This window comes from Tiliqua scincoides, chromosome 8, assembly GCF_035046505.1.
Source record: "Tiliqua scincoides isolate rTilSci1 chromosome 8, rTilSci1.hap2, whole genome shotgun sequence".
NCBI classification, from domain to species: Eukaryota; Metazoa; Chordata; class Lepidosauria; order Squamata; family Scincidae; genus Tiliqua; species Tiliqua scincoides.
Window position 1 is genome coordinate 34,482,791 of NC_089828.1, and position 14,364 is coordinate 34,497,154.

General features: G+C 45.7%; 1 protein-coding gene across 1 annotated transcript in view; it reads left to right on the forward strand.

Annotated features, from left to right (window-relative positions):
• The window catches only part of UNC13A (unc-13 homolog A), a 100,904-nt gene that overhangs the window by 41,444 nt on the left and 45,096 nt on the right, over window positions 1-14,364 (forward strand). The window contains exons 20-22 of the mRNA XM_066635597.1: window positions 211-326; window positions 2,001-2,164; window positions 3,173-3,323. Of these exons, the coding sequence (XP_066491694.1) occupies window positions 211-326; window positions 2,001-2,164; window positions 3,173-3,323 (431 nt within the window). The remainder of the gene's footprint in view (window positions 1-210; window positions 327-2,000; window positions 2,165-3,172; window positions 3,324-14,364) is intronic.

Genomic DNA, 14,364 nt, shown 5'->3' on the forward strand with positions numbered 1-14,364 from the left:
ATCCACTCTAGCAGAATCTCTGAGTTGAAATCCAGCAAAGGGAGAATCCATAAACATAAGCATAGATTGAACCTTAATTTCTTGCAATGACTGTATCATGTGCTTTTGCCCTGTCTTCATCCTTGAGATGAATCATTCTCCACCAAAAAGAAGAATTTTGACTCCAGGTGTTATGTTGTCTACTCTCTTCTCCACCTCTGACCATTTCAGACAAGCGGACGGACAAATCAGCAGTATCTGGAGCCATCCGGTTGCACATAAGTGTAGAAATAAAAGGCGAGGAGAAAGTGGCACCGTATCATGTGCAATACACCTGCCTCCACGAGGTGAGTAGGGTGCCACTTAGTAGTTGCAATGTCTTTATGGCAGCAACTGAGAGACTTCTCTGCAACATTTCTATCCATCTTTGAGGCTTGAAAAATGTAGTTTTTCTGGACAACTCAGTAGAGATGCCAGAGTCTTCGGAAATTACATCTTCCAAGGATCCTGGCACCTAGGATACTATCATGAGTGCATTCAGTAGCATTCCAGATGCAAAGACCTCTTGGAAATAAAGTTTCTAGGGCATTAGACTGTTAAGGTTGGAAGGAACCTTGGGTGTGTCCCAGTGTAGAGCAGGGGGCAAAAAAACAGCAGACACAACAGAGTCTTTGAATGTGCTGTTGTATATTAGAGCAAGGAGTTGCACACACAGAGTAGTCAAAAAACAGTTCAGGTCATACACGTAGAGTACAGCAGTCCAGCATTACCTTATCCAAGTCAGTATCCACAAATCACAGTCAGTCAGTCAGTCAGTCCAAGGTCATTTACAGCATATACACACACAGTTATCCGATCATCAAAGTGTCCGGCAGCAGTACCACAGTTTACACCTACTGCATGGGTGGAGCTGCAGACTAAGGCTTAAGTAGTCCAAGCACCCAGTCAGAGTCTGCTCAGTTAACTAGGGTGTGGCAGGCACAGGTGCAGTGTAATTCTGCTGACTCAGTGTGACTCAGCTGCCTGCAACTTTCCATGAACCAACTTGTTAGCTGTGTCTCTGGCTTTGCATGAACACAGAGCTAACATAGACATCTTTACAAAGTACAGGTGGTGCCTTTTTATCCATGGCTTTAGGACCTGCAGTTTTACCTCACTACAGGTCCCGAACACGTGGATTTGCCCCACCTGTTGTCTTCTGATCCCAACTGGAGCACAACTCTGGTCACATCCAGAGACTGTTCTGAGGGCCAGGGAGACTGTGCATGGCCTCCCTGACCATAAAGAGGCCTTCTGAGGCCTCTGGAAGGCCTCTAGAATTAGCATTCCAGTTTTCAGTCAAAAACTGGAAGTGCTGATTTTTGGTCTTTTGGATGCCTTCTGAGGGCCAAGGAGGTCGTGAGCTCAGGTGATCTTCTGGGGCTTCCAGAAGGCCGAAAATTGGCACTTCTGGTTTTCCACCTTCCAGAGGCCTCCTGAGGGTTACGGAGGCTGCACACGGCCCGCCGGCCCTCAGAAGGGTCTCTGAACACAACCAGAGCACAGCTTAAGTCACAGTCGGAGGATAGGTGCAGCAATCCACAGATTTGATTAGCCATGGATTTCAGTATTCATAGCAGGTCAAGGAACGCACCACCTGTAACCTAGTGCCCTGGAAACTAAACATTCCAGGACTATGTATCAATTAGTGCATGTCCAATTTGTGGTCCACATGAGGGTATGAGTATTTATGTTTACTTTTTGTAAGCTGCATGGGATGGGGGGCATGGAATTGTGTGATATTGACTGGAGTAAATAAGAGAGAGAGAGAGAGAGAGAGAGAGAGAGAGAGAGAGAGAGACTTTCTAGGGGCTTGATTCTTGATTCCTAAAGCATTACCTCTTGCAAAATGTCATCTTCTGAGCCAGATAATAACAAACTTCAGAGACATCACAGCAAATTGTTCCTATCCTTTGCATGAAGGAATCACCTTAGTTAATCTCCTCTGATTAATGTTGTTTTCTCTCCAAACTGCACTATAGAACCTCTTTCATTTTGTGACGGACATCCAAAACAACGGCGTGGTAAAAATCCCAGATGCGAAAGGGGACGACGCTTGGAAAGTGTACTTTGATGAGACTGCCCAGGAGATTGTGGATGAGTTTGCAATGAGATATGGAGTGGAGTCTATCTATCAGGCTATGACGTGAGTTCCTGCGGAAAATTCGTCCAAATCATACCCTGGCTACTTGTGATATTCACCACATGAGTCCAAATGGGCTCCATGAGTGTATATTTCTGGAGTTTAGATTGTGTTTGATATGCTGATTCAGTGCAAGATGCTGGAACCTACACTACTTTCCCTGATAATTGGCACAACTGGAGGCCATTCCTTGTGATCTAGAGGTTACTTGCAACAGTTGAACATACTGAATCAAAGCCATTGGTTCATATAGCTCAGTTTTGTCTCTCACAGAAGTTGTCCGGAGTGTCTTTTCACAGCTGCCTCTGGAGAAGCTGCTAGTAGGGGTTTAACCCAGGGCCTTCTCAAAGCTGCTGTCCTACCTTAGCATGATAGCCCCACCCCCCAACATTTGCTTAGGTTCAAGGAAGACATAAGGGAAATCCTTCTTCACAAGCATGCAATCAATTTATGGAATTGATTGCACATCACCATGTGTTGTAATGGGAGCTTAATTTATTGGCTTAAAAAAATTATTATTTTTACTTCTAAACTATTATTTCTACTAACCATTATTGCTAGGTTGGCTGTTGAGGAGTGATTTACCTCTGAGTACCAGATGCTGGTGACAAACAGGAGAGACTCTCTGCCTTGTCTCTTGCTCAAGAGCTTTTCAGTGGCCCCTGTTGTAACAAGAATGCTGGACTAGATGGATGGTTGATCTGACCCAACAGTGTTTCTGTTAGGTTTGTCATTAACTATTAGCAATGATAACCAGATGGAACCGCCATGTTCAGAGGCAGTATACACCTGACTTGCCAGGTGCTGGGGACAAACAATAGATGTCTATCACCAACAGTCAGCTTGTGAGCTTGGAGACATCTGATTGGCCAGTGTGGGATGCAGGATGGTGGACTAGATGGGCCTTAGGTTGGATCCACCAAGGCAGCCCTTAAGTTGTATTCTTCGTAGCTGGCCTCAGGGGGTGCAAGTGTCCCAGCTCACACAGCTTCTGCTTTCTCTTTCCCACAGGCACTTTGCCTGTCTCTCCTCCAAATACATGTGCCCCGGGGTGCCAGCAGTCATGAGCACCCTGTTGGCCAACATCAATGCTTACTATGCTCACACCACTGCCTCCACCAACGTCTCTGCCTCTGATCGTTTTGCCGCTTCCAATTTCGGGGTAAGTCCGATGGTGCGTAGATCACTCATTTCTTACTTATTACTCTCTTTCCTCTTTTTTTGGGAGGGAGGGGGGTGCATGGTGGTAGAGAAGGCCTTACCAAAAGAAATCACCACAAAGTACCAAATTATACCTCTTCCAAATTTTTATGTGCACAATGAGAAAATTAAAAAAAGCCGTTTCTTTTCCCCTGTAGAAATTTTGTTGATTCTCAGAGCTAAGACAGTGTGGGCCCCTACCTTTTGCCACCTTTGTGCATAGAAGGAAACAAAGAGGGATCATTTTGGTGATATTTTGAAGGGGGATGCATACTGGGAATGAATTTCAAAGATATGGACCAGCAGCACTCCTCTCCCATTGATAACTTCCTGGTGGCCACCATTCCCCCTGCCCCCATTTGTGCTATGTCATCCTAAGATGCATTCTGGGGGAAAATAGTGGTCCTCACTAGCTGCTGCTATTTTTCCTCAGAAGTCACCAATGCACAAATACTAAATTCATTCTGAGGGGGCTTCTGGGGAAAAAACGGCAGCTGATGATACTAATCCAATTCAAAACCTTTATTGGCTTAATAAATAGTGCACAAAACCAACAATAAGTAACAACTACCAAAAAAAAAGTACCAAGAAGAGAGCTGACAGTACCAAGAGCTTCTGCTACTGCCACCAGAAGACACAAGCTTGATCTGTTCCCCAAGCAGACATCCAAGAGGCAAGACTAGTCAAGGTTACAACTGCTTTGAAAGCATCAAGTGAGCAACGTGATCCGATGGCTGAAGGAGGAGTGAGATCTTAAATACTTTCATGCCTGGATTCCATCTCCACCTGGATGTCTTCCAGGACAGCCTCTGCCTTAGAGTCTTGTACTCCTCCTTCACTTCATAACATTCATCTTGTCCCATTGCTAGTTCCAAGATGCAGGCTCAGGGGAACCTGATGTTCCAGGCACTGGTAAGGCCGGCTCTGTGAGGAGCCATGACTCTGTGCTGGCTATGTGATCTCCCATTCTGGGGTCTTGGGCTCCCCTATATCTGGCATGGGGGGGTCTCCTGGCTTGTGGGCTTTGGCCCAGGCTCCAGAGTGGGTTTGAGGTCTGAGACACTGTCCAGGGCTGGTTCTTCTGACTCAACTGTTCCTTCTTCCTCAGAGTCATTCTCTCAGCATGGGTCAAGGGTGAGGATACCAGCAGTAGTGAAGAAACGCAAAGGGGATCAGTATTAAGCCACCCAAAGTTCTTCCAAAACTTTGACCCAATGAACTTCCAGCACAGCTCTAGAAAATATACAACCTCCCCAAAAGTTTAGTATAGAGTTTTGCACATCCTCTTTGGCTGAAATTTGCTATAGAAACTCCTATAGAAACATCACAAATGAATCTTCACTAATAACAGAAAGGATTGGGAATTGGAGAGTTTGGGACATGAAAACTACCAAACTCATGATGCAGTGTGAGTGGGAGCGAAGGCTAATCTCCAGATATATCTATGTTTAATAACAAAGGCCAACACACATTTTGCTGTCTTAAAAGATAGACCTATTCCTGAGTACATATGGGGTGCTGATTCAAAAAATGGTGTCCATTTTGCCCTATCTTGTCTAGTTTTGGAGACACGGCATAGCCTCACTGATGAATGATTCAAGCAGCTTCATTGTGAAGAAGCCATGACTCAGGCTCCCTCACGAGGAAGCTGCTTGAACCGTTCACTAACTATCTCCAAAACTAGGCATGATGAGTCAAAACTGATGCCATTTTTTGAATCAGCACCCCAAATTCATATAAAACCACCATAAGTTTGGGAAAAAGTTTTTCTGACCCTCAAAATTTGCAGGTCTGTGTAACAGAAAAGTAATTGGTGAAAGAGAAATTATAAGTAATATTACCTTGCCAATTCTGTGGTGACCTTTTGTTAAAGCCTCTTGTAGTGGTTGTTACAACCTGAAGCCTGGATGGAAAAACTCTTGGTTTATTGGTTTTGAGATACCCACTAATGGGTCCTCAATTTATTATATTTTATATAATAGAGGGGGCTTTTTTGAGGGCCAAAAGATGGGTCATAGATCTTTTCATAAATTCATTTTAATCTGACTCTTCCTTTAAGGATCTCAGGTCAGTGTCCATAGATCTCCTCCCCACTCCCCTTTTATTCTCACAATACCTCTGTGAAGTGAGACTGAGAGAGAACAACTGGCCTCAGGTCACAGGCAGTGCAATCCTAACTTGTGCTGGGACAGGCAGGCCAGCGGGCCTGCACTGTATCCAGGGCAAGTTTGGGGCTTACTGCAGGCCAGCCTGGGGCAAGGGGAAAAAATTCCTCTTACCCCACGTAACACTGCAGAAGCCCCACTGGGGCTACTTGGGTTCGTGCCACCTAAATTGGTGGCACAAATCTGAGCAACCTGGGGCTGTCTGGGAATAAAACTTGGATGTGGCATAAGTGCCAGTTCCTGGCCCCATCTCCTGCTCACCTACCCACAGAACCGCCTGCCACCTGCCCTCCGCCCACTCCAAAACACCACCCTCCTGCCTCCTCCCCACCCTCTGTACAACCCCCCCCCCAAGACCCCAGGACTGGCTGAGCTCGGCCGTGCAAACTCATCCTGCCCTAGGCCCACATCGGCGCAGGGAGGCCAGTGCATGGATGTGCACTGGCCTGTCTTCCCCAAGAGAAGGTGCTTTATTGCACTTTCGTGACACCCATTGGCCAGTGCAAGCATCTTGCGCTGGCCAAGCAGGCGCATTGGATTGCACCCTAAGTGTCACAACTGCTTGAAGATTTGAACCCAAGTCCTATTCCAACATCCCAACTACTATACCAGGCTGCCTTTCAAAATCTTGAAGTAGGTTGGACCTGGCCCTGCAGAAACATGACGAGCTGGTCATATATAGAGAGGTGTGTACAGTATATATGCATATCCAAAAAAACCTACAAGATTGGCTATCAGGAGCAGAATCCAGCATTCAGAATAAGCTATGCTTCAATTTTTAATAAGGCCAAAAAAAGACAACCAAACGAGGAGTTAGAACATCTTCCTTACAAGGAAAGGCTACAGTAGTTGGGACTTTTGCGCATAGTATAGAAAAAGGTTTTCAAGGATGAAGAAGTGTTCAATAAAGGCATATAAAGTGGAGAAGGTAGGAAGGGAGAATTTTCCCCTCTCTCTTTCATAATACTAGGGCACCCAGTGGAACTGATGGGCTGTAAATTCAGGGTAGACCAAAAGAACTATGTTTACAGGCAACACAAACTAAAAGTATGGACTCTGCTTCTTAAGAAGTTGTAGATGGCTTGAAAAAGAAAATTAGGCAGCAGTCCTATCCACATTTACCTTGGAGTAAGCCCCATTGACTACATTGGGACTTACTTCTGAGTAGATATGTCTAGGTTCATGGACACCTATCAAAAGCTATGAGCCATTAGGGTTATATGGAGTCTGCATCTCCAAAGGAAGTTTACCTGAGATCAACAAGTGCAGGTGACAGTGGGGGATAGTTGTTGCCTTCATGTCCCTAGGATGGGCTTCTGTAGGCATCTGGTTGGCCACTGTGAGAAACAGGATGCGCGATTTGATATACCTTGGGTCTGATCCTATGTTCCTAAAAAGGTAGACACAAAAAAGGGAATCAGCAGAATAGGCCCAAGTTGTGGGCCTGAAGGAACCCGATTTAACAATTTTGCTGAAGCAGGAGAAGGCTTGAATCTTGTCAGTGTCCGCATGGGAGACCCCCTGAGAGACCTGTGTATACTGCCTTGATCTCCTTGATGGAAGAAAGGTCAGAAATACCTTTTAAAAAAATGAAATTAATGCATTTCATATAGGGGTCAGGGAGATGTGCTCTGTGGGCTTTTGTAATTACTTGCATTTCTTCATGCCCATAAAGCAAACAAATGTGCCTATGGCAATTGCAGAATTCCATTCTTCACATTGCAGAATTTGTGACTGAGTGAGGGAAGGGGTGATCTACAGCCCTGACCGTGGCTTGGTCTGTATATACACGCTCAACCAACTATTCCACCAAGACAGTTTCTGAAGGGCAACAGGGTTCTGTGTAAAAAATGTGGCAGAGTCAAAAAGGAGCCCATTTGTGATCTCATTTCTCTCAGTGCAACCTTGTAGCCTGTTAGGGCTGATGTAAACCAATAAGCATGTGGCACAATTACAGAAATACCTCCTAGCCTATCTTTACTGCCTGAATATTTTTGGCTCCTATCTTGTGCTAAGCGCTGGACAGAAAAAACACAGAAGGAGGAAAAGGGTCCCTGCCAACTACAAGATGACTTACTATCTAATTCAGCGGGACATACAGAAATGACCATTACGTTATTCATTTTCATTATGCATTTAATTATACCTTTGTACTCACATTAGTACTTCTTTCTTTCTTTCTTTCTTTCTTTCTTTCTTTCTTTCTTTCTTTCTTTCTTTCTTTCTTTCTTTCTTTCTTTCTTTCTTTCTTTCTCTCTCTCTCTCTCTCTCTCTCTCTCTCTCTCTCTCTCTCTCTCTCTCTCTCTCTCTCTCTCTCTCTCTCTCTCTCTCTCTCTCTCTCTCTCTCTCTCTCTCTCTCTCTCTCTCTCTCTCTCTCTCTCTCTCTCTCAATCCTGGGGATTGCGCCACTGCCTTCCCCCACCCCCACTGCCTCCTGCCCCTGCAAGGACTTACAGCGGTCCAAACTCTCCTAGAGTGTTTGAAAACTGCTGGGGTAAGGGGACATCTGTCCCCTTGCCCTGGGGTAAACCCCAGTAGCCCCTATGAGTCATCTCAGACCTGTGCTAGTTATATCATTCGTTCAAGTCTGAGTTGATCCATTCTGGTGGATTGGGCCCAGGAAGGGGGTTAAGTTTAGGTGTGCGCCATACCCATCCCTAACCCATCTCCTCCATTCCACCTCCTCCCCATCCCCTGCCCCTCTGCTGGACTTATCTGGTCTGGTATCCATACCAACAGCCACCAATGGGTTCGAGAAGGCTGCAGCTTTCCTGCCAGTGTACTGGCTCCCTGCGCTATCGCAAAGCACTTTATGATGCTTTTGCAACAGGCTATGACAATGGAACATGTGTTCTGCCAGCACAGCACTTGAATAGAATTGGACAGTCAACAGGAGAATTCATTTGGGAGACCACCTCCTGATGGGTGTCATTTTTTTTTTAACCTAGAATGCCCATTCTCCTCACTTCCAAAGTCCCCACACTGTTGAGGGTATATTTTATTCCTTCCTTGCCAGTTGGAGAAGATCTTTGTTGCAGAGCTGACTCAGGAGAGCCAGTCAGTATGGTCAATACTGAGCTAGATGGACCAGTGGTCTGACTCAGTGGAAAGTCTCTATGTTCCCCTGCATCCCATGATAAGGTCCTAGAGAGAGAAAACACCCTTCATTTTAAGAGTGGGTTTTAAGGTGCAGAAAGGTCATGCCTTATCATATGAGGGAGGAACCCATAGCTCAGGGGTGCCGCATATGCCTTGCCTGCAGAAAATCCCAGGTTCAGTCTTCTCTTGAAGAATCTCACGTAGCAGGAATAGGAAATACCCTGTGCCTGGAGAACTGCTTCCAGAGCAGACCACACTGTGCTAGATGCACCAATAGTTTGACTTCCTGTAGGGCAGTGGTTCTGCACGAGGATCCACTTTCTAAGTATGACAACCTGTTGGGACTCCTGAAAGTGAGGTCATAAAGCAGGAAGTTATGTCATTAAACAGGAAGTGACATCATTGTGCTGGCAAGTCCAGAAGTGATGTCATTAAGCAGGAAGTGATTGTTTGTAATGAATCACACTTTCTGAATGTAAAAAATGTAAAAATCACATTTTTAAAATAGCACTCATAAACAGCCCCACTCATAAACACCCCCATTTGCAGAAATGGTTGGCTGTTTGTGTGTGAGAGAAAGCCATTAGAAATGACTAGTTTTCAGCTATTCACAAATGTGTATTATTATATCTCTCTGCTGGAGGCACAGAGTGAGCAGCTTGCCTGAGGTTGCCTGCAGCTGAGGAGTGGAGCCCAGCCCAACACTTCCTTTGCCTAACAATACCAGCAATTGGTGGCAAGCAAAACACTCCACTGCATGCACTCACACAATGTCATGCAGAATGAGGCAGGCAGAAAGACAGAGAGACAGGGATGGGGAGGGAATGGAGTAAAAAAAAGATACTGCAGAAATACACAGCACCAAATTAATTTTAGGGTGAGATCACAAGGCTGAGTGAATGGAATGAAAATTTGGTGGATGACTGGGGTGTGGAGAAACACAAGAAGGGGGAAAAGAGTTGGAGTGGAGGTCTAGCAATAGACTGTGACCTGCAGCCAGCTCCCAAAAGCCCTCTCTCCTTTCCCCCCTGACACTCTTCCACCATCTTTCAATACAAGTCCTGACTCTCACTCCTTGGCCTTTCCCTATCCTTGCCCCCCTCCCAAATATTTAAATTTCAAGGCCCAGACCTTCCTGATCTACAGCTGCAGGTATCGTTTATGCCTGCAAACCCTCATTTCTACTTCCCTACCCCAAGTTTATGCCCCCTCTTCATCCCGATCTCTTCATCTTTCCCACGTGCTGAGAGTCACCTGGGAATGCACAGGGAAGGCGCAACATGCCCACTTGGAGAGACACCTGGGAGAGACTTCACTGTATGAACACACACACACACACACACACACACACACACACACACACCTTAAGACAAGCTCAAGGCAAGGCTAGTTTCCCTTGCAGCCAGAAGCATTGAGGATGTGGCAGTTTAATAGGGAAGGTTCTTCCCTAGCCAAAAATTCCCAACTGCTAAGTTTTGCAAAGGGGCCCCAGCAGGTGCAGGGAGTACAATATCTTTCATAAAGATAATAAAGAAAGCCTACTCATTACCAAACAATCACAAAACATTGCTCCAAAAACCACTAAAGCTCAGCCTCTCATTGTGTTCTCTCTCCCACCTCACTTTCTCACCAACCATGTCTTTGAGCTCTGCCTTTCAGAGCAATGTTGAGCTCTCTGTGACCCACCCTATGAAAATTGGCTTGCAGCCCCCTTGGGGGTCCTGACCCCCAGGTTGGGAACCAATGCCTTACCCAAAGGTAAGGAAACCATTGATTTGTTGTGGTGCTGTTAAGCGAGGTAGAAAATCAGCAGAGACGGCATTTCCAAGTTCACATCACCACCACTGCTGACTGAGGCTGCAATCCTATATTCAGTTACCCAGGAATATGTCCCATTGAATTCAGTGGGACTTACTTCTGAGCAGACATGCCCAGGATTGCACTGTAAGTAAAAAGAGAGGTTTTAGGGCTTACCTGTCTGCAGCAGCAATGAGAACTCGGGTTTTGCAGCATCTCCCGCCTTCTCCACAGACAGCTAATTCCCAAACTTCTTTTTTTTATGTAGTCAGCAGCAGTGACGGGAACCCTTAAGTGCCATCGCTGCTGTCACTCCTCTTAAGGGGGAAAACATTGTTTCCCACTGTTCTGTGGGGGTCACAACTCCCCCCCAGGCTGGGAAACATGCTGTAGGGCAACTTCTTATATTCATATGCTGTATACTTTGACGCCAAATGCTTTACTTTATACTGTATACTTTGACTCCCCATGGACCCTGTAGTCTTAATATGCAGCCAAGACTACAAAATCCCATGATGCAATGTTCACAGGCACAAGCGCATGGGAACCAATTGTACTAACGTGGCTTTCAGTGCCTCCTCTGGAGCACCATTCCATGAAAACAGAATCCCAAATTCCATTACAGGATGAGCATTTGGGTGTGTGTGTGTGTGTCTGAGAGAGAGAGAGAGAGAGAGAGAGAGAGAGAGAGAGAGAGAGAGAGAGAGAGAGAGAGAATAAATGCAGTAATAATTCAGTGAGGCACATGTGGCTTGCACTGGAGAATGTGAGTTCAAATTCCAGCCCCTTTAACTGACTCTGCCACAATGGTTTTAACTTAACAGGGCTGCAAGGAGTTTTAAGAACAGGGTTTCTCTTCGTCGTGCATTTTTCACAGGTCGGCCAGCGGTGGCATGTTCACACACAGTTCTTTGACTTGTGGTCAGAGGTCATACAGCACCCATTGCTAACATGTGGCATTCGCATGACACATATATCTGTGGGTTTCCCTTTCCTTATGAAAGGAGTCATTTCTCTTTTGTTACAACTGCAGACATAATCCAGGAGGGAGGGCAGGTGAAATTCCTGACCACTTCTGTAATGTGTGTAAACAAGCCCTGTATTTAGTCAGTTGCATTCTGTGCAAGGCAATGAGGGCACCTTTAGGTCTCAGTCTTTTTTTCTTTCTGTTGTCATTTCCAAGTTGCACCTGCAAAAAAAAAAAAAATCGTTTTGATAAAGCAAATGTTAGGCTTTGTACAAATGTTTCTTTCTTTCTTCTTTTTCCTCTCAGAGAGCCTAAAAATTGGGCGTTTTCCCTCCCCCCCAAAAACCAGACTGTCGCTTTAACCCTCTGTGTGCCGTGGCCGGTGCTAAGGCGTGCTACGGAGGCTGTGTTGTGGCGGATATGCATCTGTGCTCTCTTTTGCAAGAACCGCTTCTCGTTGTCTCTCGTGCATTAGCAATAGATGAGGATGCAGGCCTGGGGTGGGGGGGGCAGGGGAGAGGGCTCAGCATAGGGGTGGAGGAATAGTGGGGAGGGGTGTGGTGGGGGTGGAAACTTGCAAGATAGGTGGGGCGAGCAGCCAGCAATACGGGGTGCTGGAAGCACAAATCCTAGTGGAACGGGGCTGAAAGTTGGAAGCCACTGCAGTCATAGAATACGCAAGAAGGTTAGGTGAGATTGGAAGACAGCTGGCAGTAGGAAGAGAGATTGAAGAATGGGCTGGGAAGGAAGGCTTATTTTAATAAGTAATTAATAATGAGTAATAATAGTTAATAAGCAACATTAATAAGAATGGTTAATCATGCGTGACAATCATGAATAATTAATGTTAATTGTGATTGTCATAGGAATGCATTCATGTTCCCAGATATGCAAGAACCTCAATATACTGTACACAACACATTCCAGAGTTCCATAAACAAACAAAAAAGACTTCAAGGAGCTTGCACATCAAAACGGCCAGTGATATAAACCCTACAGGATAGAAGGATGCAAAGGGCTAAATGTTAAATAGTGATGCTTGGAAAACACATGAGAGTCAAACAGGTGAGGCAAGTTGGGGTGGATGTAACTAAGGGCGCCATCCTAACCCACTTCCCAGCACCGACATAAGGGCACTGCAGCTCCAAGGTAAGGTAACAAACATTCCCTTACTATGAGGAGGCCACCATGAGTTCCACCCAACTGCAGGATGCAGCACATGCCCCATTGGCACTGCTATGCCAGTGCTGGAAATTTGTTTAGGATTTGGGCCTAAATGCCCCAACTTTACTTGATAAATGGGAAGAGTAGGAGAGTTGAACTCTCAGGTAGCTTCACCTGGCTGGGGCCAGATCATCAACATGCATAATAAGTTGTTTCCAGAACTTTCACTACACTCTAGCCATGAGATAGTAGCCCAGAGCAGAGCTTGGCACATGAAGAGGTGTGTCTATGTAGATAAAAAAGAGGCTCAGTTCTCAATGGTTCCCACTCATATCTATAGGATATCAACAGGGGACAAGGTTGAGTTGAAGGCAAACGTTGACCAGACATTGAGATCACCCAGGCATGGCCAACATTTTGCCCTCCACCCACTGGTGTCAAGTGTACCCTGTTATTATTCTCCCATAGAAATGAATGGTTGCCAAGCAGATGATGAAAAATCAAACACTATACACAGAAACAACATTTTAAGAATAGGCACATCCAATCATGTACAATGACAATGGATGATCCAATCTTCACCCCAGAGACTGTGTACAGAGAATGTACACACACACAATACATATGCACACACTTGCTGGTTCCCTATACATACTATCCAGGCCATCCCTCACATGTCGAAATATTGTGCTAATATTGCTATGGGGGAATAAGTATAGCCTCTGCATGGAAGCCACCCACTCAGTGCCACTGTGCTTATTTTGCACACGATGGCCACATATTGCATGTTGCACATGGGTGTACATATGTGACATTATTTTACTAAATAGCAACCAGAACTAGGGTGTTGGCACCAAATACAGAGCAGCAGAAACGTGTGGGGAAAAGTGATAATCAGTTAGGGGAGGGGGCTAGTTTGCCCCATAATTTGATTTAGGGTGCAGTCCTAACCAACTTTCCAGCACTGGCCTAGCCACAATGCTGTCCCAAGTTAAGGTAATAAATATGTCCTTACCTTGAGGAGGCCCCCTTGACTCCTCTCCACTGCAGGATGCAGTACATGCTACATTGGCACAGCTATGTCAGTGCTGGAAAGTTGGTTAAGACTGTGCCCTAAGTAGCTTGGGGCTAGGGGGAAGGTCCCCCTAGGGGGTGTCTCCATAGGTAATTTTTTTTTTCCAAATGATTGTTTGCTGTCTGCATGTAGTGTTGCACCAACGCTGAGTCTCTTGTCCCATCTGCTTTGCTCAAGGTTCTTGGGAAAGGGTGGTGGGGAATGTGTGAACCAGGGAATCCTGGTCAAGGTGCCCAATAGCTTGGACATGTCCTGATTGGGCATGTGAAGGTAGAACACAGGAACAGGTTCCCACTCCCACTTTTTTACCCCTGTTTACAATTATCCCTCTGGAGTGAACAACTTGGAATTGCCCTGGAGCTTATAGTTGTGGGCACAGCTGTTAGGATTGTCTCTGGGCTCTGAATCTGTTATCTCAGAAATCATGGCCCCAGTCAAACCAAGTCCTAAGAATGGGCTGCTCTCACGTTTCACCGAGCAAGGATTCCTGCACTGCATCATGTGGCTAGTCCCCTGCCCTAAGGTGCATGCAGTTAAGCACAGAAATAATCCCAGCAATGGTAGATGGCCAAAGTCTGCTACACACTCTTCTGTGCAAATCCCAATTTGTGCAAATTCAAAATAAATAGCTGGGATGACGTGTTGATGAGAGGAGGTACTCTGTCCATGTTTAGAGGTACCATAGAGGCCCCCAAGATTTTGGAATCCAATTAAGCCATGGATCTTTTGATCGAAT